Raw genomic sequence first — 24,008 nt, 5'->3', positions numbered from 1 at the left:
GGCGGTGGGGTGGGCGAACTAAAAGTGCACCGCGTGTTCCGGGGGGTGGGGGCGCCAGAGCGGCCCGCGTCGCGACGCGCAGCGCCGGGACGGAGAAGCAGGCCGGCCGGCGCCGATCGGAGGTTCCGCCAGGACGTGGCGGATGAGGAAGAGGCTGAGGTAAAGTGGTGAGTCGAACGGGAGGCTGGGAGGAGGGTGGGTCGCCACGAGGGCACGAGGCCACGAGGTTGGCACGCGCCCCGTGCAACGGCTCGTTCCTACCAGAGTCCGAGGAGTCCGGCTGCTGAGCCGAGAGATGCACCAGCCCCACCTCCTGCTCTCCTCATCTCCTCATCTCCCGAGCACACCTTGCATCCTTGCGAATGAATGGGAGAGGGAGGGGGGGGCGCGCGCACGCGCGCGAGGGCCTGGTGGCGCACGGTGCACTTCTGGAAGTGAATGCAGGGTAGAGGTGCAAGCAAAGTGCATCCCGGCCGGTGCTGGACCAGGGGGGTCAATCTCATTGTATCGCGAAACCTGACCGTGCTGTGCGCGCCGCGAGGTGCATCGGCCTTGTTATGCAAATCGGCAAAAGTGCAAGCGCCAAATGCGGCCGACTGGCCGAACTCGAGGAGTCCTGTGTTTCTGTGCATCCGATGCATTTTCACCAAGCCGGATGCACTTTGCGACACGTCACTCCCGACTGACGTCGTGTCCTGAGCCGCCCTTCCTGACTCCTTCTCTATTTCGCTTTTACCTCAATTTACCTATTTCGGTCTGTTTACCTGTAGGGAGCCCCCCTCCCTCCCGGCCTGTCAACCGCCGATTCTGATTCCGAGTTGAAGTTGAACAGACGTTTCGAGGCTCCTGACCTTGGTGGGAGAGGAGGCTGTTCGTATTTACGGGATGCACACGGGATCCACGGGATGCATATGCGTGCGTATAGCTGCCAATCGGGAACTTCCACTGGATTGGAAGGCTCGGCGGAACGGATGCAACGAGCACGTGACTCAATTGTCATACTCGGGCACGAGGTGGACTATTCCTTTTTGGAGATGGCCAATTTGCGGTTGAGGATTCAAAATAAAGAAATGCACGTGGTGCCTGCGGTGCCGCCGCCTCTTCCACGCACACAGTGCTGCACGAATACTTGTGCTCGAATTGCTCAGCGAAGGAGCCACCAGCCCACCCCACAGGCCCGGCGGCTTCCTCTCAGTGCGGCTGCAGGGCAATTTACTGGAATTGCGGATCGAATAGAGAGACAAGAGGGAAAAAGGAGTAAGGAGGAGCACCAAATAAGAATGAGAGAGAGAGAGAGAGAGAGAGAGAGATCAGGAATGTTAAGAGGAAAAGGTCCTAGCCGAAATCTTGTAGATATTATGACCGCTAGGGGTGCCAGGGCTGCCAACCTTGTCGAAACTAGTTCCTTTAGCAACTCTCGGCGTTCCTTCTTTTCTCTTTTCTTCTTCGTCTATTCTTTTCTCTTCCTTTCTTTTTCCCCCTGCCCGCCCTATTTCTCTCCTATTCTTTTATTTTTTCTTCATCATCGTGTCTCGAGCCTCTTGTACTTTACATTTGAAACATATCGGCTTATATGGAAATTAATGTTTAGCCGTGCATCCGAGCTAAACATCTCATTGGTCATTACTTGCTCTTCGCTGCGGGCAGCTGACAAATTGGCAAGGGGAGGATTATAGGTGGGTCCTGTGTGCGTGCTTGTGCGAGAGAGAGAGAGAGAGAGAGAGAGAGAGAGAGAGAGAGAGAGAGAGAGAGAGAGAAGAAATAAATAAGGAATAGGAAAGAGGGTCAATCGGTGAAAGGGTGTAAGAGTGAAAGGGTGGAGGCCCCGTCATCCCCTCGGAGACTCCATACATCCGTACCCCCTATATACCATAGATACCAGACAACTAGATTCTCTGGCAAGCATATAGCAACTCGCCGGAAGTGATAGGCGACTGCACTCGACTGGTTCGTTTGCCTCCCCTTTGCCATCCCTCTGTTCTTTTATTTTTTTACCCTATCTCTCTCTCTCTCTCTCTCTCTCTCTCTCTCTCTCTCTCTCTCGCACAAGCACGCACACAGGACCCACCTATAATCCTCCCCTTGCCAATTTGTCAGCTGCCCGCAGCGAAGAGCAAGTAATGACCAATGAGAAGGATAACTCGCACACATTATTCATATGCATATATATATCCAAAGGTATCGATCATTATCGAGCAATAATTGATTTCTTTTCCTGGTCGATTACACTAATTGAGTAACTCCCTGCGCGTATCACGGTCCGAGTGTGCTGATCCGCGATATGCCGCGTCGCTACGTCCTACGAAGAAACGCAGAGGAACAGATTGCAGTTGTGGCACGAGCGAGCAGAGTCCAAAGAAAAGAAGCAGCAGCCTGTTTGGCTGCGAGTCGGTTCGGTTAGGCCGAAGGAGCGTTTGGCGCTGAGCGGCTGAGCGGCTGAGCGGCTGAGCAGTTCAGCCCATGTAGTTTCTTCGACAGAAGGCAGGTGCCACATTTTTTTGTCCCTCCGAGGCTCGCTTCGACCGAGAAGGCTGCTCGTTGCGCCTGCCACTTCAGCGGCTCCCAAATATGTCTCAATGAGAGAACGATCGGTGGGTAATGGTATCGAGGAGAGAGCGGGAATTTCAAATTTTAAGTAAAACCAAAATCAGATTTACACGCGTGCCTGATAACTGTTGATAAGATTACTACAGAAATACGATATCATTTTTTTTCCAGAATAAATTTATAAATTTTTTTATTACGTCGTTTCGCTCGTAAACAGTCATGCTCTGCTCGCTTCGGTATGCCAGTCGAATGAGAATTGGCGACAGGCGACGTCGAATGGCGGTTTTAATGGACCAGTACGTATTTTTGACCATTTTCACGTCCAGCGAACGTAGGTAGGGATAAGAATAGAAATTGATTTTGACAGTTTTAAGGAATAAGAGATTTTGGGGTTAAAAATGAAATTGAGTTCCACTGGTGCTAATCCCGATTATTTAACGTGACCATACTCGCGGGAGCTTACACCGAAAGCGCACGCGCGGGTTCATCCTCTCATTATGCTTGCGTTACACGCGATCTTCCCGATAGCATGAACCTAACCTAACCATATCCACGAGACACCCGTTCCTATCCCTCTTAGGACCGATAGTCGTCTTGCCACCCCTCTGCCTCCCTGCCGAATTGGCCTTGTGGTCCTCCTTCCCGATTTCCTCTTCCTCTATCCTTCCTTCTCTTTCCTCCTCTTCCTCTCTCACTACTTTTTTATCCTCTTATCCATCCACGCGACGATACCTCTCGCGAGAGGCCGTGCTTATAAATAGGGATAATTACGGGCTCGCGCAGTAATTGTCCACTTAAATTAGCAAAGGATCGTGCGAAACGAGTCGAGGCCGAAGTGGGCTGAACGCCGTAACCGTGGCGGTTCGGATGAGCGAAGGAGAGATATGAAAATTCGAGAAAAGACGATGAGAAAAAAAGAAAAAAGAATCCAAGTGAAAAGAAGGTGAAAAATTTTGGAAAATTTTATTTAAAAAAAAACTCACCGTTTTTTGGCTCCACCGGCTACGGATGGTTCGACCACTAATGTAGATCCAAGATAGTTGTATCCTGTAAGTAGAATAAAGGAATTTAGTTAATTTTATAAAAAAAAAAAAAAAAAAAAAAAAAAAAAAAAAAAAAAAAAAAAAAAAAAAAAAAAAAAAATTACTGATCGGAAGTCGATATGAAAAGTTTGTTCGAAATTAAAGGTAAGATTGGAAGCAACGGTTCGTCACGCTCCGCTCGGCACACTTTGGCAGCAGGTGTGTCCGTAGGGATTACGGCGGAAAATCGTGATCGATTGTCGATTAGAGATCGATCGTGATCGTGATTCAGGATCAAAGTTAAGTTATCAGATCTTCGATAGAAGCTCGTCCAGCATCAATGGGTCCGGCATGCTCTAAAGGATGGGAGCTACGTCCTGTGATTTTTCCCATGGTTCCCTATGGAAAAACCCGTGGCTTGATATGGTAAACCATAGGTGTAACAAAACGGTCATCCACCGAGCTGGTCAGACAGCAACAGCTTTTTCCAAGGCACGTCCGTCGTTCTGGGTTAGATTTCTAAGCACGCGGTCCAGAATGGACGGAATCGCACGTTGTCCGTCCCGTATCGTTCACTCATATTCTAATCAGGATCAAGAGGTTATGTGAACGTATCTAAGGACGGGCTCTCGGGGTTCAGGATTCCGCGCCCCAGCGTCGCCCCAATCTCCAGGACGACTAGTTATCCACGCGTATTTCCTTTCCTTTCCTAGGTGTGCGCCAGGTGTCTCTTCTACCGGTCGACCCATCTAATTTCCTAACCAGTTCTACCTGCGTCACGAGAAAAATTCCAACTATTTGCCTCGTCGGTCCCTTTTCCTCCTGTGACCGTTTGGCCAGGCCAGCACGAGGCGTCTCTGCTATGCAGACCTCGTCGAAGACGTCCTGAGGACATCCTGAGGACCATTGGAAAATTGAATGGGTGCCACGACGGATTGAGACCCATAGGGCAGGGCTCCCGTGTAAGGGGTGTATTAAAAAAAAGTATGAAGAATCAGACCAAAGTGGATTAACACGTGGACAGATAGAGATGGAAACTTTTTATTTCGAAGGATTTGATTTTTTGGTATTTCTGCGGGCAAGTGATATTTTGAAGCTGGAAGATTGGCAGACGCGGAGGAGACTGCAGGGCATGGGGTGGGTCACGCGTGGCTGCTCGTGTAAAGGTAAAATGGCTACAGGGCATTTCAAAAGTAGCGCGACCGGCAGGTTTTGTTGACAAGCGCCCGATAGGAATCTGAAAATTTATTTAGAGTATGCCGAGCACAGGGTGGCATGGACACGGGGCTGAATGGGCCATGCGAAAAATAGGGAGATCTCACAATGCCGTGTGTGGCGAGTGGCGGAATTGTTCGCGAGGAGTCCATTAAATGCAGCGGAATGCTGGGTACAATGAGGTACCTAGGTAGACAGGGAGTGTATACCGGGGAGAGACTAGCTTGGGAATTGGGAATGAATTTAAAATACGGGTATGAATCCTCGGGCGAACGGGAGAGTGAACTAGGCGAAGAGGAGGAAAGTGAAAAAGAAAGAAAAAAGAAGAAGGACTAGATGGCTACTTAGAATGTCCCGTACGTGTGACGAGGGACCCTTTCCCTCTCTCTCTCTCTCTCTCTCTCTCTCTCTCTCTCTCTCTCTCTCTCTCGAAAAGATTCGACCGTCGGTTCCTGTCCGACATTCCCCGCATTCCCTCCTGTTCCTCGCGCAGGGCAACAGGTTTCATGCAAAAGGCAATTGGCAGCAAAGTGTCAAGAGATCGGATACAGCGTTTACGAAGGTTAAAAAGTATTTTCGCCTGGGACATTCCAGCGTCCTGTAGGAGTACGATAAAAGTCTTTTTTTGTCCCCGAGGCAAATTCCACCGGAGGCTGCCGACCTTTACGAACGACGGGCAGCCCTAAAGCCAGGCCTGGGGGTTCCCATGAAATCCCATGAATCGCGAACGATTTCACGTTCACGGGAGTAAAAGTTCCTGCACGCCTGCACGAGGCTTCCGTTCCAGGAGGCTGGCACAGGATCACCGGAAAATCCAGGGTGTCGGCGTGACGAGATCAGACGAGTCGAAACCCAAGAGGGGTTAGCCTGGCCGACACGGAGAGGACCCACGCTACGAATTCTCGGAAATGAAAAAAAAAGTCAAAGGACCCAAAAGCAGACACCCCCCCCTATCTTTCTCTCACTACGTCGTTACGCACTGTCACCAAATTATGCAACGCCTCTCCTCGCTCGGCGATCACCCGGAAATTTATCTGTTCTCTCCAAAGCGTCTCCATCATCCTCGGCAAGATCATCGCGTGCATTATCTGGCAGATCCGTGATTAACGGCTGCGTCGTTCTCTCGCCGGAACTCTTATGAGATCCCTAAAAATGTCCGATAAATGACGTGTCGTTAAAAGAAAAAAAAAAAAAAAATAACATAACCAACCTGGGCCCTTGGCGCCACGTACGGGACACCCGGTATATAGCTCAAATATACCGACATCGCATGGGGCGCGCTGGCTAAGAAATGCAGAAACAGCAGTTGCTATGCTAGGTGGTAGGTACCTATTCTTCCTCCAATACAGACGCATCTCTAAGCAGCGGCAAAGCGCGACGACGAGGACGAGGAACAAGCGCGCATGGACGCGCATGGACGCGCGAGGGATCCTCGCTCGGAGATACGTCTACGAATGGCTGGCATGTGCGTGTAGGTAGGAGAGTAAGGGAAGAGAGAGAGAGAGAGAGAGAGAGAGGGATAGCGGGGGAGAGAGAGAGAGAGAGAGATGTCCCAGGCAGTAGAAAAGTGAGAGAATTTTGTATTGAGAGTGAGAGTGAGTCCGCAGTGGGTTTTAGGGTGTGCTGCTCGTGAGTCCGGAGAGTCGGGGCTGAACGAAGCAAGTTTTAGGGAGCCGGTGGATACGTGGGCAACTGGGCAAGAGAGTAGGTTAGGAGGCACGAGGTACCTGAGGGAGACGGAGAGAAGGTATTTTTGAGGGTTAGGAGCAGGACAGCAAGTGCCTTTATAGTGGGTCACTACTAGCCGGCACCCGGCCGGGCGAGTAAGCCTCAAGGTCTTTGGTGCTCCCCTAAGCGAAAACTCTACCAGGTAGGTGAGTCCTAGTGAGTTGGTGAGTGAACGAGCTTAGGTATGTAGGCAGGTAGGTAGGTATAGATCGAGGTTTATACCTACCTAATATATATTCATTCCTTCATCTATTTCGGCAGCATTGCCGAGTTTCTATTCTGTGGTGAATTGCGCGTTGGGGATAATATACACTGAGATTCAAAGAATGGAGATGAGATGATGAAAAGTATCTTGAGAGATGAATGTCCTCGGGAGGGATATTGTGATGATTGCCGGGTGATTGATCTGTTTTTTAAGATAAGATTTCGAATTCAACGATTTAGCGAATGTGAAATTTAGATTTTTATTTTTATTTATTATTTTTTTTTTTTTATAGAGACAGGATTTGAACTTTCTGTTACGTTTCCTGTTCTCTTGGTCATGCTGGTACGCAGGATGGAAAAACCGGAAACGCTAGTCTCTAGGCTAACCCTCGATGAGTTTCCCTTTCGAGTTGGTAGATTTTGTCTAGGGGATGACATAACGGGGTGTTTGAGAGGAGCACTGGCTCCATGGGGAAGTAATGAAATATTTTGGTTGCGCGGTTGCCAATGGGAATGGGAATGGGAATGAGAACAGGTTCCTGTTGTGCATTCCAGTGAGATTCTGAATGACCGATCCTTTGGACACGGCGGTTAGCGCTACTAGGTACATAAATTGTTATTTCGTTGGAAATTATCATAGACATTGTCACCACGAGTCATACGGATTTAATGAAAATTTTCATACTTTCTGTAAAATAAATATAAGATTCAATCAGTATTTGATATTATTTTACGTTTGTTTAAATAACAAAAAAATTCATAAAAAAGCTCATTTGTCTATAGACATAAAATGGCGCTTTTAATCCATCCAACTCGCAACGGGATATTCTATTAATTTGGCAGTGACAATTCGTCAGGGTTGGATACCAGGAGCGGCTAAAACGAAAGGCCAATGGCGGCACTAGACAAAAGACAATAAAACAAAAGCCAAAAGACAAAAGACGAGGCCGTTGAGATCTTTCTCGGGAAAATTCATTGAACAAAGGGATAACTGGAAAGGTTTCAAGACGGGAAATACGAAGAAGAAGTATATTCAATATAGTTTAAATACACATACCGCAAATGTATGAATACCATCAGGTGAGTAAGTGTGTTTAGGACAGAAAGAAAATAATGGCGCTGTCCACGTTATGCGAAATGAGATCGTATAAGAGTCAGACGAATTATACGGTCAAGAACATAATTCGGCGTTTCGGTTTGAGCTTCTTTTAAGCGTTCGGTAGAGAAAGAAAAAGGTGAGTAAAAATCGGCCCGAGAGACGGCTTGGCCTTGTGGCATACTTCTCTCCCTCTCAGTTGAGCGGCCGGCTCTCAGCGTGAGAGCCGTTCAGACTAAGAGAGCACGAGAACTGCCAGAACCACAATGGATTACTTAGGTGGGTAGGTTAGTTTGCCGAATGAGCCGAACGAACGGAACGAACCGAGCGAATCGAGAAAGCCGAATGAACGAACCCACGCATGTTAAGATAGGTCCTGACTGCGAATCCCCAGGCTCGTCGGCTACACTCGGCAACACTCGAGATCCTTTCTGTCTCTTTTGCTCTCCTCCATCCATTATTACTTTGACATAGTTACACTCGATTCCTCTCTCTCTCTCTCTCCTCTTGTGTCCCTTTTGAGACCCTTGACCTCTCTGTTTTTCAATTTCCTAACGTTCCTTCGAAATTCCGTTTTGTCGGTCATTTTCTTAAAAATTTGTTTCTCAACCTCGTTATTTCTTGTACTCACTTTTTCTATTTATATCCGCTTTCCTTAACAAGATTCACTGACTGCTGTGCCTATTTCTATCACTGCTTGAGTTTCTGCGAATTATTATTCCTCTAATATCATCGCACGTCAAGGAAATCCTCACTGCTCAGCACTTTCGACGAATCGCTTCAGCTTTCGTTATCATTAAGTTTCAAAATCCCAAAGGAATAACAAAAGTCAATTAACGTTTCGTAGAAGCCATCGAATTTTCGTGACGATCCAAAGGAGTCAAAGTCCAAGTGGGCGAATTGACGTTTTCCAGCGATTACCAATTAGCCTGTGCAGTCTCGACAGTGAGGACAGACTGACAGGCCGCACCAAAATGAACAATTGGATCGTAAATCTCGATTAAGTGGGATGCAATTTCGCTCTGGCAATGCATATAAAACGAATTGAAGGTGCTCCTTGTTACACATTGCCTCACTGCGTGTCCCTTCCGTTTGAAAATCACTAATCAAGAGCTGCATTAACCCTAATAAGAAGACTTTCTTTCACTCGACAATCACTAACCCATAACCTGACGAAATTGACAGCCGAGCGCGCGACGCGACTGAACGTAGTTATTAGTTCCTGAAACGTCCGTAACCTACGCTAGTCGCGCGACAGACCATCAATCCGATTGAACGACTCGAACCAGCAACGGTTTCGTTCGTGAAATTGGACGATCACACTTTTTTAACGCGTAAACAGATAAAGACCTTTATCTGAAAGAGTGGGCAAAGTTCAGAGTGCAGCTGAGTTGACGGTTAACTGAAGAAGACAAGTATCTGTTAACGAGTGCATAAAGAGAGACTCTCGTGATACGCGCATGCGCACCGGACACTAAACGTAGGTAAGACACATGATTTGTTAGGATTTTAATTCTAGATTCTAGATTGTTCTGGTTAATTCTGGCCTACCGACTGAACATGAACGTACCTATAGATGCATAAGTTACACTATGCTTCACTATAGTCAGTGTATTTATGCCACTCTAAGCCAGTGTGCGCTACGTTACCCCTTCTAACGGCTACCTATCTAATCATAACGGTTTTTCGAAAATGGGTGCAGGATACTAGGTCTTTTCATTAGGTAATCCAAACAGACGGTTTCAACGGGAGAGATATACGAAGAAAGTGAAACGAAAGGGCTCAAGTTTCTCAGGAGAAAGAGCGAAGGTTCGATAACAATAGAATGAATTTAATGTAATGGCGGATAAGGAGGAGTGGGGATAAAGAAATGTAAAAAATATTTGTAGAAGAGAAAAAGAGGGAAAAATAAATGCAGCAGGGTCCCGTTCGCAGATTAAATCACTCGGTCAGTTTTCTTTCTGGTGCCGGTCCGGACAAAGGACGCCGTTCTCGGAAGAGACCCGCTTGAGACTCGAGAATTAAAATAATATCCGCTCGTTCAGAGATTAATGGCGTCCGCGGCTGTGTAATTTTTCTCCTCCGGCATCGAGGATTCAGGAGGCTCCTGAAATATCCTTGAATATCCTGGAATCGAGTGCAATTGAAAATTCTGACAGCCTTCCGCGAATTCCGTCTCCGCTTTTGGGATCCTTCTAACTAGTTCTAACCCTTTTGGGCAGCCGATACATTGCTTGCTAATTTTCATTTTCACTGGCTCCCCGTAATTCTGCACTTATGCGTAGATGTAAAATTGCATTGGGCCATTAATCCACATTTATTGAACCGGGCTAATAGAGTTCCAACTACAGAAATTAATTAGTCCAGTCCCCATTATGAATGGAAGCCCTATATCTTTCTTCTGCCCATCTTCCTTCTATTCTACCCGACTTTGTCCCTTTTCACCCATTTTTAGATCATTCCCCTAGTTCTCCGGAAACGACATGCAACTCTGTCAGAGACAGCTGGCCCTGTGAGTGATGCTGCGTAGGTCGCTTCAATCTGGGCATATTGTTCAGTAAATTCAACTCTATAATCCTCACTCGTTATCTTCATGAGAAGTAGTCAAATGCCGCCGGAAACGGATATGGGAATGCGTATGGCTATAAAAGGTCGACATAAATTTCCTTTAAAACAGAAAAGATAGCGAGAGGGAAAGAAGTCGAAGAGTTCATTAAAGTCCAATCTAAACCAAAACGAAAATTTTCAAAGAAATTTTTCGACTATAAATTCGAGGGAGAAAACGCGTCAGGAATTTTCAAAATAAATATTATTTTTCATTAAAAATTTTACCAAGATGGGCCGATCTCCATAAAGGACGCTGATGCGTCGAGACGTCGGTGGCAGCGATAACGAGTGGCGCCTCTAGCTACCGGTTTCTGGTAATCAAACGCGATACTCTCTTTCTTACCAAGTCACATTTCTAATCTCTCAAATCCCCTAAAACTTCTTGGCTTTTTTTTTCTGCCGATCGACAATCAAACCAAACTCGACCGGTTAACGTCTAACGACAATAAAGTTTGTGTATCGTAGCCTCGAGTAAACCTCAATTCCGTCCGGTGAATTCGATAACGATTAAATGGATTATTTAAAGTACTAGTATCGGTAGAATACTAGACTTAAAAATAAGTTTGAGAATAAAAATAAGTAGACTTAAAAATCATTGATGGAATGATATCATAAAAGTCAATAAAAAATTGACGGTACAAAAAACTGATAACAAGACTCTCGTGCAGCCAGGTTAAATCGTAACCACTGATATTCGTCAAACGATTACACGAACGTTTCCGGAAACTCCCGAGCAGCTCCGAAATTGATCGAAGACAGTCCCGGTGTCCCCGAAGGAAGGACTCTTTCGAAGGGCAGGTGTTGCATGGCACGCGACAAATCGAGGCTTGTGCACGGTTGCGTAATTCACGGTGAGCACGAAATCTCAATTGAACGAAAATTCATATGGCTTTGCCGGGCTTGGTACCGGGACGAGTACAGGGGCTTACGGAAGGTTGGTACGTGGTGCAAATGAGGGAAAAGTCGTGTGATTGTTCTTTGGGTGTAGTTTTTCGATCGTTATGACGTCATTGAACGACGGCGGGAAATTCGAACGGCCATCTGCTCGCTGGGCGTGTAAAGGTGGCGGGTTTGAAAAATGAAAATACGAATAGACTCGGGATTGTGGATCGGACTTTATGCAGGGTGAGGCAACGTTAACAAAGAATGCAGCAAAGTCATGCGGTTTATTTGGTAGGAAGCCTTTCAGTCCACATCGATCAGATAGCTGTCTATCTGTATGCTAATTAGTAAGGTTTTTCTTGCATTATGCAGTACGATTCAAGTGCATCAGATGCATTCTGCACGATAACGTGTATTAAAGGCGGAGAGCCGGCCTGTAACGTGGGTTCCAGCCGTGACGTAAAAATTACAAATTCATAAATTTACTCGAACCTTAAATCATCAATTAAGACACACCGTGCATTAGCATTGCAGTAAAAAATTTTTGCCCGATAGGCAGATCGTGAGATTTTTCAAAAATCATAAGTCTCTTTTACTTCCAAATTTCGACAAAATTGATCATCCGTAATGTAGAAACTAATATACCAATATGTTATACTGACATACTAATTGCCTGCATACTTGGACGCATATGAGACGTATCGACGATATAGATTCACTGACGCGATGTAGCCGATAGATTTCGCAATGGAAATGCAGATAAGATAAGAGCGAAAAAATGGAAACAGATAGCCAATAATCCGCGACTAAGGGAAAAGAAACTAACATTAGACGAATTTTCAGAGCGTTCAAGGGGTACTTTTTTTAGTAAATAAAAAAAAATTTCCTCGATTTTGAGGTATTGAAAAAAAATCGAATCGAAACAAAGTTAGATAATTATTGCGTTGATTCGATTTTACAAAGGAACAGAGACTGACGAAGCGTTCGGCTATATTTCACATGAAGAATAACGTACGCGTCTCATATTTGACAGGCATAGGTGGGTATACCTATATCGTAACGAATAGCTAACACGATAATCAAAAGTTTCATTGGGGTTCTCGTCGACTCGTTACGTACTCGTGAAAAATGATAATGCTCCTCGCAATCGCTTGGCGAGCCTATTACGACATAGGGTCGTGCTTAAAATACGTTTTGGGGCTGAGTAAAACACACGGGGGACGTTATAGGTGGGCGAGAGACGCGCGGGCCTCTCGTTAGTTCGTGAAAACAATCGTAGCGTCCCGAAAAGAGAAGCCAAGAAACGAGAGCGAGAGAGAAAGAGAAAGAAGAAAAAAAATTACGTAATTCGAGTGAAAAGTTTTGAAATATTTAAGACGGCCGCCATAATCGAAGCGTCTTACGAGCAGTTTGAACGGATATCCGAGGTATCTCAACTAAAATCTCTACTTAGTTCTACTTAGTGATATAATCCAGACGCTGTCATCGATATTGGATAGCGGTATCAATATTGATTTGGAAACTACAGTCATTGACCAACTACAGCCAATCTGTGCATACGAGTCGGTCCAGTATGATTTTTGATCGAGGTAATATTTTAAATGAATTGTAAATTTGGAAATTTCTACGTTAAAGCCAGCGAGGAGTAGATTGTCTTTCAGGTAGGAGAGGGAGAGAGAGAGAGAGAGAGACTATCGAAGCCCGTAGCAAGAGGAAACAAGAGGGGCTCAAGAGAGCATGGAAGAATGTGGCAGTTTCCTGTCGACGGCACCGAGTCATTCCGATTGTAAAGTCTGACTCCCTTCTGCCGCTGACTTTTAAGGTTCTTAAGACTTTAGGAGCATCGTGCGCGGGACACTAGTGCCAGGGATCTGCGTTGCGCGAGCGGACGGTGGTACGGTATTGCCTGTGTCACGCATAGGAAGCTCGAGTCTGTGGGGAATGACATAGAGCGATGTGGAGGGGAGTGGGGACGAGATGAGATAAAAGATGAAGCGAAACGAGATAAGATGAGATGACGACATGAGGCTGTGTCGGTGACTGACGAAGCTACGGAGAAAGCGTTGGAAGTGGGAACGTTGGGTGGTGTGTGAAGTTGGGAGGTCCGGTGGCTGGGAGGGGGGTAGAGGGAGAGCGAGTTCGCCGGAGGAAGAGCGCCGTGACTCAGTACAAGCCTATGCAACCTAACCCAACCTGACCTGACCGTAGCTAGACGGAACTTAGCCTAAAACCTAACCTACCAAACTAGTTCTACTCTCGTGGCGGAGCTAACGCTCTTCTGGCATTGTACGTGACATTTTCGAGACTTCGGACTGGCAGCGGGTCATTTCGAACGAGGGTTCGATTCCCTTTGAGTACATTTTTTTTTTTCGTTTTTTTCTTTCTTCCAAATACGTATCTGGACGCCAGCGTTCCGACGCTCAAGTTTTTTCCTATCTAGTGCAGGACGGAAACAGAATTTAGGCGTGAAAAGTGTTGGGACGTAGACGGAAGAGATTCGTTATCGGTGTACTGCAGGTTTTTGTCTGAGATATATTCTAACGGGTGGTTCATCATTTATTTGTCTACGTAAGAAGTGTAATTACTTTCTTTCGTGTCGGAAACGAGTCTACGGTTAATATGGACACTGACAATGTTTTACGTCGCTCGAGAGGCTGTCGATGATCTTCGAGGAATTTAGGCTTCGCTTCCACACGGTTGGCAGCCGTGGGATGCAAGTGTGACGAACCGATTAGCGCCTTCGAATGAGTCTGACACGTTTTTAACGAATACCTCGAAAATTCCACAAAGTCGATAGACGCGAGTTGGACGGTAAAGCAGTTTTCTCTTTTATCTTATCGCCGCGTCTCGTTCAACTGTAAATCCGAGTCACAAGTGAGACACACAAAATTTCCATTTCAGTCCGTGAAAAAATCTTTCTTCGTTTTCGTAGCACCGGGTAGTCTGTCTCTCTCGGTCTCGATCACTGGCACGGTGTGTCTCGCTTTCTCCTATCGATACACGTGGCTGCTATTAATGCGCGTCTCGTGTAAATTCAGCGCCAGGGACGTCTCGACGTTACGATTCCACAGTTCTCTCAGTCTCGTCGGTTCGATCTGCTCGGAACCGTTAGTTTCGCCGCCACGAACAATTATCAGGGACTTATCTACGCGGCGAAACACGCGTGACCTTGCTGCTCTAGACAAACGGGACGCCATCTTGGGCAACCCACCGGCCGGCGTGCGCCTGTCCCCCTCACCACGTGGTAAAATTTTCCAAGCCAGAAGTAGACCGGGCTATCGGCCAGTGTACACGTCTAACCCAGTACGATATTTCTCCAAGATCTGGCAGTTGCCATCCCGAAGAACAGAACCATGGGACAGAGAGCCGACACCATAGCAAAAGAGACGGTGAAGAGGAGAGAGTAAATATTCCTTTGGGAAAAATAACGCAGCTTCGAACCGCTGCCTACCGAAAGCGCTAGTGTAGCCCGCTGGCATCGGTCGACTTGGCCTGCCAGACATCCTAAACTAGTAGACGACTAGACTAACAATACAAGAACCTGGGGTGGACGTGGCTGGCCGGAATAGAGTGGGGATTGGCAAGGGCAGGAGGAGGGGGGCGGGGCGGGGGGATAGGGAACTAGAAAATTTCTCGCTTGGCTGAAGAACAAAAATTCCTCGTCCTTTCAGGGTGGCTTTTTCTCTACGCGTTCGGAACGATGGCCGAGACAAGTCGAGCGCGATAATAATAAGACGAGTCTCCTCCGATGCGTGATTTAATCCACATACATTCGCGGCGTCGACCGAGCTATTTTTAGCGTTGACTACCGTTTCCCAATTGATCGCCATTAAGCACGTGGATCGCCACACCTGCGAAGCCGCACGCGTTCAAAGACGGAAAAGACATTTTCTCGAGTGCCTTATCTTTCATAGAGGCTTCTCAATGTTTCTTGGGGAATAATAAAGTTCCTAGGAGTGCGGGAGAGGTTGGAGGGGCGATCGCTCGTGTATCTTTGGCGGGGGACGCGCATGTCGCAGATGGCGCTGCGGTAGGGCTCTACTGGAGAAGCGTGGAAAACGAGCGAAACGTCCGGACCAAACGAAATTTTACCGCCTAATCGTTTCTCGTTATCCTCCAGTCGTGAAATTGTCATTGTGATTTTCGAATGTCTACACTCCTCAGGTACAATTATTCTATTTCTTTACAACGTTCCACGCTCCTCGGCTCGCTTCCAGGTAACAGACACACACGTCACCAGGAGTAACTATAACCTAATTAACAGGACCATATGTGCTTTGACGTAATCCAAACGCCGCGTATTATACGTAAATATTGTAAAAGCGTTAGCATGCTGATATTGTTGTGCGGCGAAAAAAAAAAAGAAAGAAACTTACCTGACACAAGTGGCTAATTGTCCATACAGTCAAAGAAAAGTAAAAGCATTCCCTGACGCGTTCATACACGTTACTTCAATATTTGTCTAAGAATTTGTCTCTTGAGAAATATGAAAAATTCATCGTTGACTCGTAAGAGCTACGGAGTCTCCGTCGGCAGACCACTGGACGGAATAAGCTAGATAATCGAAGAGAGATAGAAAGCCTGTCTCGACTGGTCTCGATTGGTCGCGACTGGCTTCCTACTTCAGAGCATGCTCCCGGCGTTCTGCGCAAGGCGGGAAAAATGGCTGATGAGTCGACAGCTGGAAAAGAAGCATGTTCGGGAAGAAGCATCGTGGTGCAAAGCATTGTCATTGTCAAGCGTTTTCAATAAGCATCGGCAGTATAATTTGTCTCAAGCTAGAACGAAGCATCATTGTCATTAGGAAAAAAAACCCAAAAAAAAAAAAACAAAAAAATCATTAACAGCAGCAGCAGCAGCAAAACGTTGTGACAAGCGTCCTGGAGCATTTGGCAAGCGGCGTTTCGCAAGCATCTTCTCTAAAGCCTTGGCGAGTAAGCGGAGGAAGCGTCGACGAGCGTCCAGGAGGCGTCGTGAAAAGCGTCGACGGAGCCTGTGCGAGGGTGGCTGGATCTCACGATGTAGGAAAAGCAAAGAGAGCAGTTTACGCGTTTGGAAGCATTAAGCGAGTATCGTGTGGGTTGAGTGCGAGGGAGTGAGTACAGTGTGAAGCGAGAGAGAGAGAGAGAGAGGAGAGCGGCAGTGGAGGGGGTGGGTGGGAGAGATAGCAGCAATACGTATGCGTATGAGATTAGGTTAGGTGTCGCAGGTGGACTCACCATTGAGCTTGTCGATGGCCCGATCGGCCGTGGACTGGTCGATGCAGTCGACGAACGCGTAACCGCCGCGCTTCACCAGGATCGTCGTGCACGACAGATTGTGATCCTGGAACAACTGCCGGAGTGCGTTCTCGTTACAATCCGACGGCAAATTGCCGACGTAGAGCTTCGACATGGTGCTCGGCTCGCTTTTCGACGCTATGGTGATGCCTTTTCTTTTATCGAGGATCTTGAGTGACTAGTTGACGATGCTCCTTGGCCCGTCCCTCTCTCTCTCTCTCTCTCTCTCTCTCTCTCGTTGGCTCTCCACTTCTCTCCTGGGTACTGCTGTGTCTCCAAGTCCGATGCTGAGGTATTTTCTTCTTCAGAGCTCACGGCGAGTTGGGCTATCGATGAATCTGTCGATCGATCAAAATTCCTGTATCGGCGGAGAGGTCGCTCGTGCGCATGCGCCGACGATCGCCCGACGATAACACAGGGAGAACGAGGAGTTCGCGTTTCCCGACACCGATATATCACGAGTAACCACGAGCACGAAACACGAGAATGACGATACGGGGGGCGGGAGGGGGGCGGAGGACAGGCGAGAACGCGCTCACGTCGATTTGCCGAATCCGGTTGGCGCGAGGATGTCTAGGATACGCTCTAACTTACTGGTCGGAGCGTCTACGGGGTCGGCGAGTGAGTCCGGGTGACGTCGGGGGTCTCTGCTGAAAACCCGGGACGCGGTCACGACGAGGAGGACGACGAGGGCCCGATGTGCTGCCCGCCGATGTTGCTCTGCTCGAACGAGAAGAGGTAGTCACGTGTCGCCGGCTCTCTTTCTCTCTCTCTCTCTCTCTCGCACTCTCTCTTACGAGCTCTTTCTTTATCCCTTTCTCTCTCACGGACTTCTCCTACTCTGTAGCTCCTTGGCTCCACGCGTTTCTTTCTCTCTTGCTCTCGTGTTTTGCCTACTCTCCCCTCTGCCCTCTCTCTCTCTCTCTCTCTCTCTCACTCTCTCGTGCTGCGTTGACGATGCTCTCCTTATCTATACGGTCTGCGATTCCGGCTGTGTCTCTCCCTCTCTCTCTCTCTTTCTCTCTTTTCCACTCTCTCCCCTTAATGCGAGGACCTTTCAGTGTCTTCCCTGGTGACGCTCGACGTGGTGAACGTGTAGCGCTGCTGACGGTGCTGACGGTGCGGACGAAGCCGACGAAGCCGACGAAGCCGACGAAGCCGGTCGACCCGATTGGACCTGGTGAACCGGCGCGCGCTAGCTCGAATTCTCGTAGCCGAAGAATAAACTCACGGGTTGCTTCTCTCGCAGTCTCTCTCTCTCTCTCTCTCTCTCTCTCTCTCTCTCTCTCTCTCTCCCTCCCTCTCTCGCACCCACTCACTCTTTTCCCGTGTCTCCTTGGCAGTTCTCGCTGGCGACTCCCTCGCGCGTTTCTCCTCTCGCCGCGTGTCCCCGCGTTCTCCGTGTTCTCCTCTCACCTCCGCCGCCGTGTCTTCCTTTATCTTTTCGCTCTGTCTCTCTTCGCTGAATCTCCGTGTGCTCGTAGCCGAGGAAATTTGTCTCGCACGGAAACGCAGCGCGCAGTACCCTGACTCCTTCTAGCTCTTCTGGCTAGCCACGGCTGGCTCGTCCGCTCGCTGCGGGCTTCGGACGCGATGCAAACTCGTTTTTTTTTCTCGCTGACGACATGCCGGCCTGCTTGAATCCGCGAAACCTGCTCGCCCATTGGCCGGCACGGCACCACGTGGCCGAAGCGACTCCCGCCTCTGGCTCCTATTGGCCCCAGCCAGACCGGTGTCGCTCGTGCTCTCGGGTGCGTGCGAGCCTTGCAAAATCTACCGGGTGTTTTTGGCGAGTGCGATTTCGCACAAACTGCTATCCCCTCCAGACGGAAAGCCGCTCGGTCTCGGCACAGCGTTCGACTGCCGAGACTTGCGTAAAGCGAAGAGAGAGAGAGAGAGAGAGAGAGAGAGGCTATGCGTAAGTCTGAGAGCAACATTCGTGCTCTTGGAGTGGAATGGCGGGGCGAGGGCTGGAGGAGTAGTACGAGCACCTCCTCCGCCCCTCGGCTCTCCTCGTGGCCTCCTCCTCCTTCCGCTACTCGCATGCCTAGCGACGCAACGTGCCTAACCTACGCCGGGCTAACGTTTCTCCTATCCTTGCATCTCTCTCTCTCTCTCTCTCTCTCTCTCTCTCTCTCTCTCTCGTCATTCATTCTCTCTCTCGCACATTCCCTTCCTATCTTCACCAGTTACTCGTCGATAGGGTCTTGTAATTTTAGAAAATTTGTTACCGTCCACCGCGTTTCCTTATTCGTATCGCCTCTTTTCGCTTTTCTCTCTCTTTCTCTCTCAATATTTTAACTGCATCCTCGCTTTTACTCTTTTACCCGTGAATCGCGACTCTTCTTCGACGAACGGGGAACCATCGATCGATTATTGTCCTCGCATTAGTCTCGCTCCTGAAACTCGTTCGGGTTTGCGATTATCGAGCAACAGGTTTCCCTCATTGTTAGCTGAGGGACCAAGAGAGACGGGGAGAGAGATAGAGAGAGAGAGAGGAAACTAGAGAGATTGAGAGAGAGAGAGAGAGAGAGAGAGAGGGAAGGTGCTCGATGAGGTTGGATCATTAATAGAAAATATTCGATCCTCCTGCTTCGGCGACGAATCCTCTCTCTCTTTTTCCCACTCCTTTCTTTCTCTTGGAGTATCTCTCTCCGACCCTTCTTAGGTTGACCTTGAATAGTCGCTGCCTATTGTCCAGTGCATTTGCGACGAGAGTGCCACAGACAGTCCTTCCCTCCGTTCCTCCGCTACCATCGAGATCTTTATCGCAGCTTTCTATACACATCTATGCGTCATTTGGAAACGAGCCCAATTATTCGTCGTTCAGTGAATCTTGAACTTTTAACGATATCATTTACTTGGCATTTAAGAATTTCCTCGACACCCCTATGAACCGGACTTAAGGGCTCCGGCTGCTTCCTCGAGGAAACAAACGAGCGAGGAAAAAAGCAACGAGCCGTTCGATTTCCCAAATATTTTGTTTCGCGTCAGATTCGTCATTGTTTGCCGTTTCTTTCCCTATGACGTTTAGGCCCAGGCTGCCGCAGGATCTACAGGGTGTTTTGAATATAACGTATACATCGGAATTAGCTTACGGAGACAGTTTCAAAAGAATTTCGCCATTTCGAATCGGTTACTATGTCGTTTTTGAATTTCGAACTCGGAGAATTTTTAAATGGCTCAAGAAAAATATTGACAGAAAAGCCAAGATCTTTGATATCTTGTATTTTCAAAATCAAAGTCTGGCTACGAAAACGGCGCCTATTTCGCGTAATTAATAACAAACAGAATGAGCTCCGTGTAGTTTTATCATTTCCACGTGGTTGAGCGAAGGATTAGAATTTAATTGAAGGGAGGAAGAACGTGGCTTCCGTTATTCTTTGACGCTTCTTGTTTTTTCGCTTGAGAATATTTTTATTTATCAGAACGTTATCTTCGTTTAGGGGGAGAGTACTTTACTTTTATTTATTGACAATAAACATCCTCAGTGTAATATCCCGAGCTCTCAGATTTTACGAATATTAAAATCCTTGCTTTAACCAGAGAGAAGCTCTCTCTCTCTCTCTCTCTCTCTCTCTCTCTCTCTCTCTCTCTCGCTCCCCCTCTCGTCCCTATTCACTCTCTTTGAGTGGAGCAAGCACGCCCTGGGTCTAATCGTGAGGCCGAACAATTGGGCTCCATAGAATCGCCCGCACGATTTCGGTCGCTGCATAGAAATATGTAGCCTTTGTAAGAGGCAGGTCACACCACTCTGAACGAGGAAACATAACTCATATCGATAACGTCGTTCTGTCCTCTCTTTATTGGTCTTTCATTAATTGCGATAGGCAACTAGCGTGGAGTTAATAGCGTGCAATGGGAAAGGAAAGGTTTCGGGGAAAGAGTTGTTTATGGATTTTTCCAAAGATAGAAGAGATTCTTGGGTGATGCAGAAAAAGCTGGAAAAATTCCATGAAATGTCGTTAGCTACTTTGCGCTTGACTTATTTTTAGGGTTAGGCAGGAATCAGGGTGAAGCTGCCAACATAAGCTGCATGTACGAGACACAGGAGTCTAGTGGTAGAGAAGCTAATAAATTCCAGTGACACTTGAGGAAATTAAATCGAGTCTAAATTCAAGAGAATACACGTAGCGTGTAATTTGTACGATTGAGAAAAATGTGATTTTGAAAATGAAAAATTCAAAATGAAAAATTCTTTGCGTGAAATTTTTTTTTATTTTAATATGAAATTTATCAAAATTATACACATTTTTATTGGAAGCAGATGTTTCTCGTTTGAACTCGGTCGATATCGGTTAGGGGTGGTTCGCTCGTTCCGTTCGGTTCTGTCAGATCTGCCTTTGAGCCTGACCGACAACGCGTTGCTACTCCAGAACGAATGGATGAACCTATAGGTGAAGGCAGAATGATCGTTGGATGGATGGATGGATAGATTTTGGGTATAGGTACCCTCACCATGCTGATTGTCTCCCTTTGACAATTCGGTCTGTGCTTAGGTTTATTTCTCTGGGCAAACTCGAAATCCCTGGTAACCGGGGACGGCCGGAAAAATGGGGGGAAAAGGCCGGAAGGGGCTGCGCCCGGGCAGGGTAGTTCGGTGGAGGGAAAATGAAAATGCCATGGAAATCCCTATGGGTTGACAGCTGCTGCGGACACGCATTTGGAAACCCATGGGATTTTTACTGCATTGACGGGAACGTGCATTATGGGTAATTAATGATATTGGCTTTCGTGAGGTGAAGTTCGTTTTCGTAAAGTTGACCGATTTGAAAATTTTCCCATATTTGTAATTGCAACGAAACGAAGAGATTACGAGCGAAAGATCTTTCTTCTCCATGAATTTTCCTTATCAAATTGGCCTCGTAACTTCGAATAATTCGATTGATTTTTGACTGGGTATTTCTATTCTGATTTAGTATCTACTAGAAATTGACTCTTTTACCACTTTTTATTTACCTACGTTAATACTGTCGGTAACTTGTGTTTTAGGAGGTTCCTAACTTACCCTTCGAGCAGCTGTGGTTTAGGTAGAAGGTTCGTTCGCGCTCTAGAACCCTATAGAAGGCCACTGCATTGTCGCCATATCAGTCTACATGATTTTCAATCTCTTTTTGTAAATAAAAATGTAATCAAAACAGACAAATAAAGTGTGTGAATTAATTAAAGAGGGAGTAATTTATCTCAAAAATAGTCTTTTTTTCAAAAACTCTTTGAAACTGCTTGTGAATATCAATAGTTTACTGTTAGACTTTGTCTGTACAGTAAATAGCTTACTATTTGCAATCGGGCGCAATGTTAATTGACTTAAAGGTAAAACAAAGTAAGAACTAAACAGAACAAAGCGAAGGCCATACCGAACAAGGCGAATCTGCTATCAGTGAGTAAGAAATTATCAAAAATTAGTGCGCAGGGGCAACCATGACAATTTCAAGGTCACGCGATAATGGTTCCACGTTATTCAGAAACGACGCATCGTACGTTGAAACGTTACATGACTCGTTCCATGGATCATCGAAATCCCCAAAAAGGCACACGAGGTGCCGTTCTTTTTGATAAAGAGTCTTCCTTCCCTCGCCACCCTCATTTGTCACGTGAATTTGAAGCAGCCTGTACCAACAGACTAATGAACAGTTGGTTCCTATTGGCAGTAGGTGCCTGGGTTTAGCCTCGTTATATTATACGGCAGTGCAGCTGGCTCCGGCCCCGGCCTTACGGACCCTCCCCATTTTCTGATCCTCACCAGGCCAACTACTTTCTCTAGCCGGAGCCTCCTAGCCTAGGAAAGTATCTGAAGCGCCGCTCCCTAGAGTGCGCAGCGATACGGGCTTCCAGCCGTTGCAGGTTAGGTTAGGTTAGGTTAGGTTCCGCACGCGGAGCTTTCGTTCGGTCGTTGCCGAAGGAGGAGCCGGGCAAAGTGCGAAGGGAGCAGCGGCGTCTTCGCGGTGTATTTAATATTTTAATTAAGCAACTTTTTGCCGGGTCCAAGTCTGCCGAAGTCCTTTTTATCGTTTGACGAACGCAAAACCATTATCCTTTTGAATGCGCGCGTCTGCCGTCTTACGCGTTCGTCTCTTTTTCAGGCGCCCCTTTTTTTTTCTCCCCGCCGTTAATAATTATTTTTTTTCATCTACACTTCCCGGCCGACATTTTTTGCCGCGCGTCATTGCGCGACGCCCAAGATTCGACGCTTCGATGCAACCAGACTTCAATTTGCATAAATTGCATCTGGGTACTAGATAAAATTTTTTTTTTTTTTTCCTCTTTAGTCCTAGGCAGCTGCGCCCCGTCGCGAATGCCGGGATGTATAACGAGCGCGTCCAAAGGATCGGTTGGGCCGCCATTATCCTTCTGTGAAATCCGAAAGGAAAAAACAGCCTCGCATCATAAAGGACGGATCTCACGGAGGAATCGCAGTGTGACAAAATTCAGGGGCTGGCTGATCTTGCTGCTGAAGAATGGGCTGCTGATCCTCTCGGGTGCTTCCCTTAGGTCATGCCAAACTTTTCCTTCTTTCTTTTACAGTTTCGCTCTTTTTAACCTACCACTTGCCTTTCTCTATCCATTGTTCAACCCTCTGGATCCTGCGGGAAGGGTCGCTTTTTCAAAATCGTTTACACTTTTATTAGAATTTTATTGCACCCCTTAATTCCCTCGGAGGGCTGCTACTTTGCATAGAAACATTTAATATCGGTACAACGGTCGTGCGAACGCGGCTTTAAGGTCTATTGGAAAAGAATTTCGGAGAACGGTTAAGGCTAACTGAAAATAATTTCGAACGGTCAAGAGTCATTGAACAGAGACGGATAATAATTTTGGAAATTTATCCATTCGTCGTACGCACAGTGCGTGTGCGTGTGTCTAAAGTGGTTGGCTGGGAGGGTGAAATAAAAATGGCCGCACGGCTGTGCTGGCTGTTCGAATCCTGCGGTTTCATATAGATATACAGGTACGTAGTATATGGGATTGGTCCAAGGGGCAGGTTTCAGGTTCGCTCTTGGCAAAACCGCACAGCGTACAAATGGCGACCGAGAGTACCTGCGAACTTTAGAATGCGCCTGGGAAATAAAGATTTTCAGTTTTACGTGAAATTCGTAAATTTCGTAATGCTAACCCCTTCCAGAATGTCAAGTCGAGTAAAATAGTCGGGAGGGGGGGGGGTGGCATCCCTTAAACTTTTGAAAATCAAACCACCACGTGGTCCCTCGATACCCACGTCGACAACACGTCAAACAGATGGCGACCGAACCCTTAATTATAACTAGATCAATGGATGCACCAGACATGTGTTTCTATTTTGTCAGGGCTTTTTCCTATATTCCCTAGATGCACATATGCATTTCATCGTAATCGCCATTGGATATACTCCCTGGTGCATATTCACTTTTCTTTTCCCCCCTGTGGGAAAATTTCTGAAAACCCCCACCA

General features: G+C 47.2%; 1 protein-coding gene across 1 annotated transcript in view; it reads right to left on the bottom strand.

Moving 5' to 3' along the window:
* Window positions 1–18,126, bottom strand: part of LOC107270093 (insulin-like growth factor 2 mRNA-binding protein 1) — a 65,783-nt gene extending 47,657 nt beyond the window's left edge. The window contains exons 1-3 of the mRNA XM_015744774.2: window positions 17,900–18,126; window positions 16,521–16,918; window positions 3,531–3,594 (exon numbers count right to left, since the gene is read on the bottom strand). Of these exons, the coding sequence (XP_015600260.1) occupies window positions 3,531–3,594; window positions 16,521–16,695 (239 nt within the window). The 5' untranslated portion in view covers window positions 16,696–16,918; window positions 17,900–18,126. The remainder of the gene's footprint in view (window positions 1–3,530; window positions 3,595–16,520; window positions 16,919–17,899) is intronic.
* Between the last annotated feature and the right edge of the window lie 5,882 nt (window positions 18,127–24,008).

This window comes from Cephus cinctus, unplaced genomic scaffold (assembly GCF_000341935.2).
Source record: "Cephus cinctus unplaced genomic scaffold, Ccin1 Ccin1_scaffold0696, whole genome shotgun sequence".
Lineage (NCBI taxonomy): Eukaryota > Metazoa > Arthropoda > Insecta > Hymenoptera > Cephidae > Cephus > Cephus cinctus.
The sequence above is the reverse complement of the archived record's forward strand: the minus strand, read 5'-3'. Positions and strand labels throughout refer to the sequence as shown.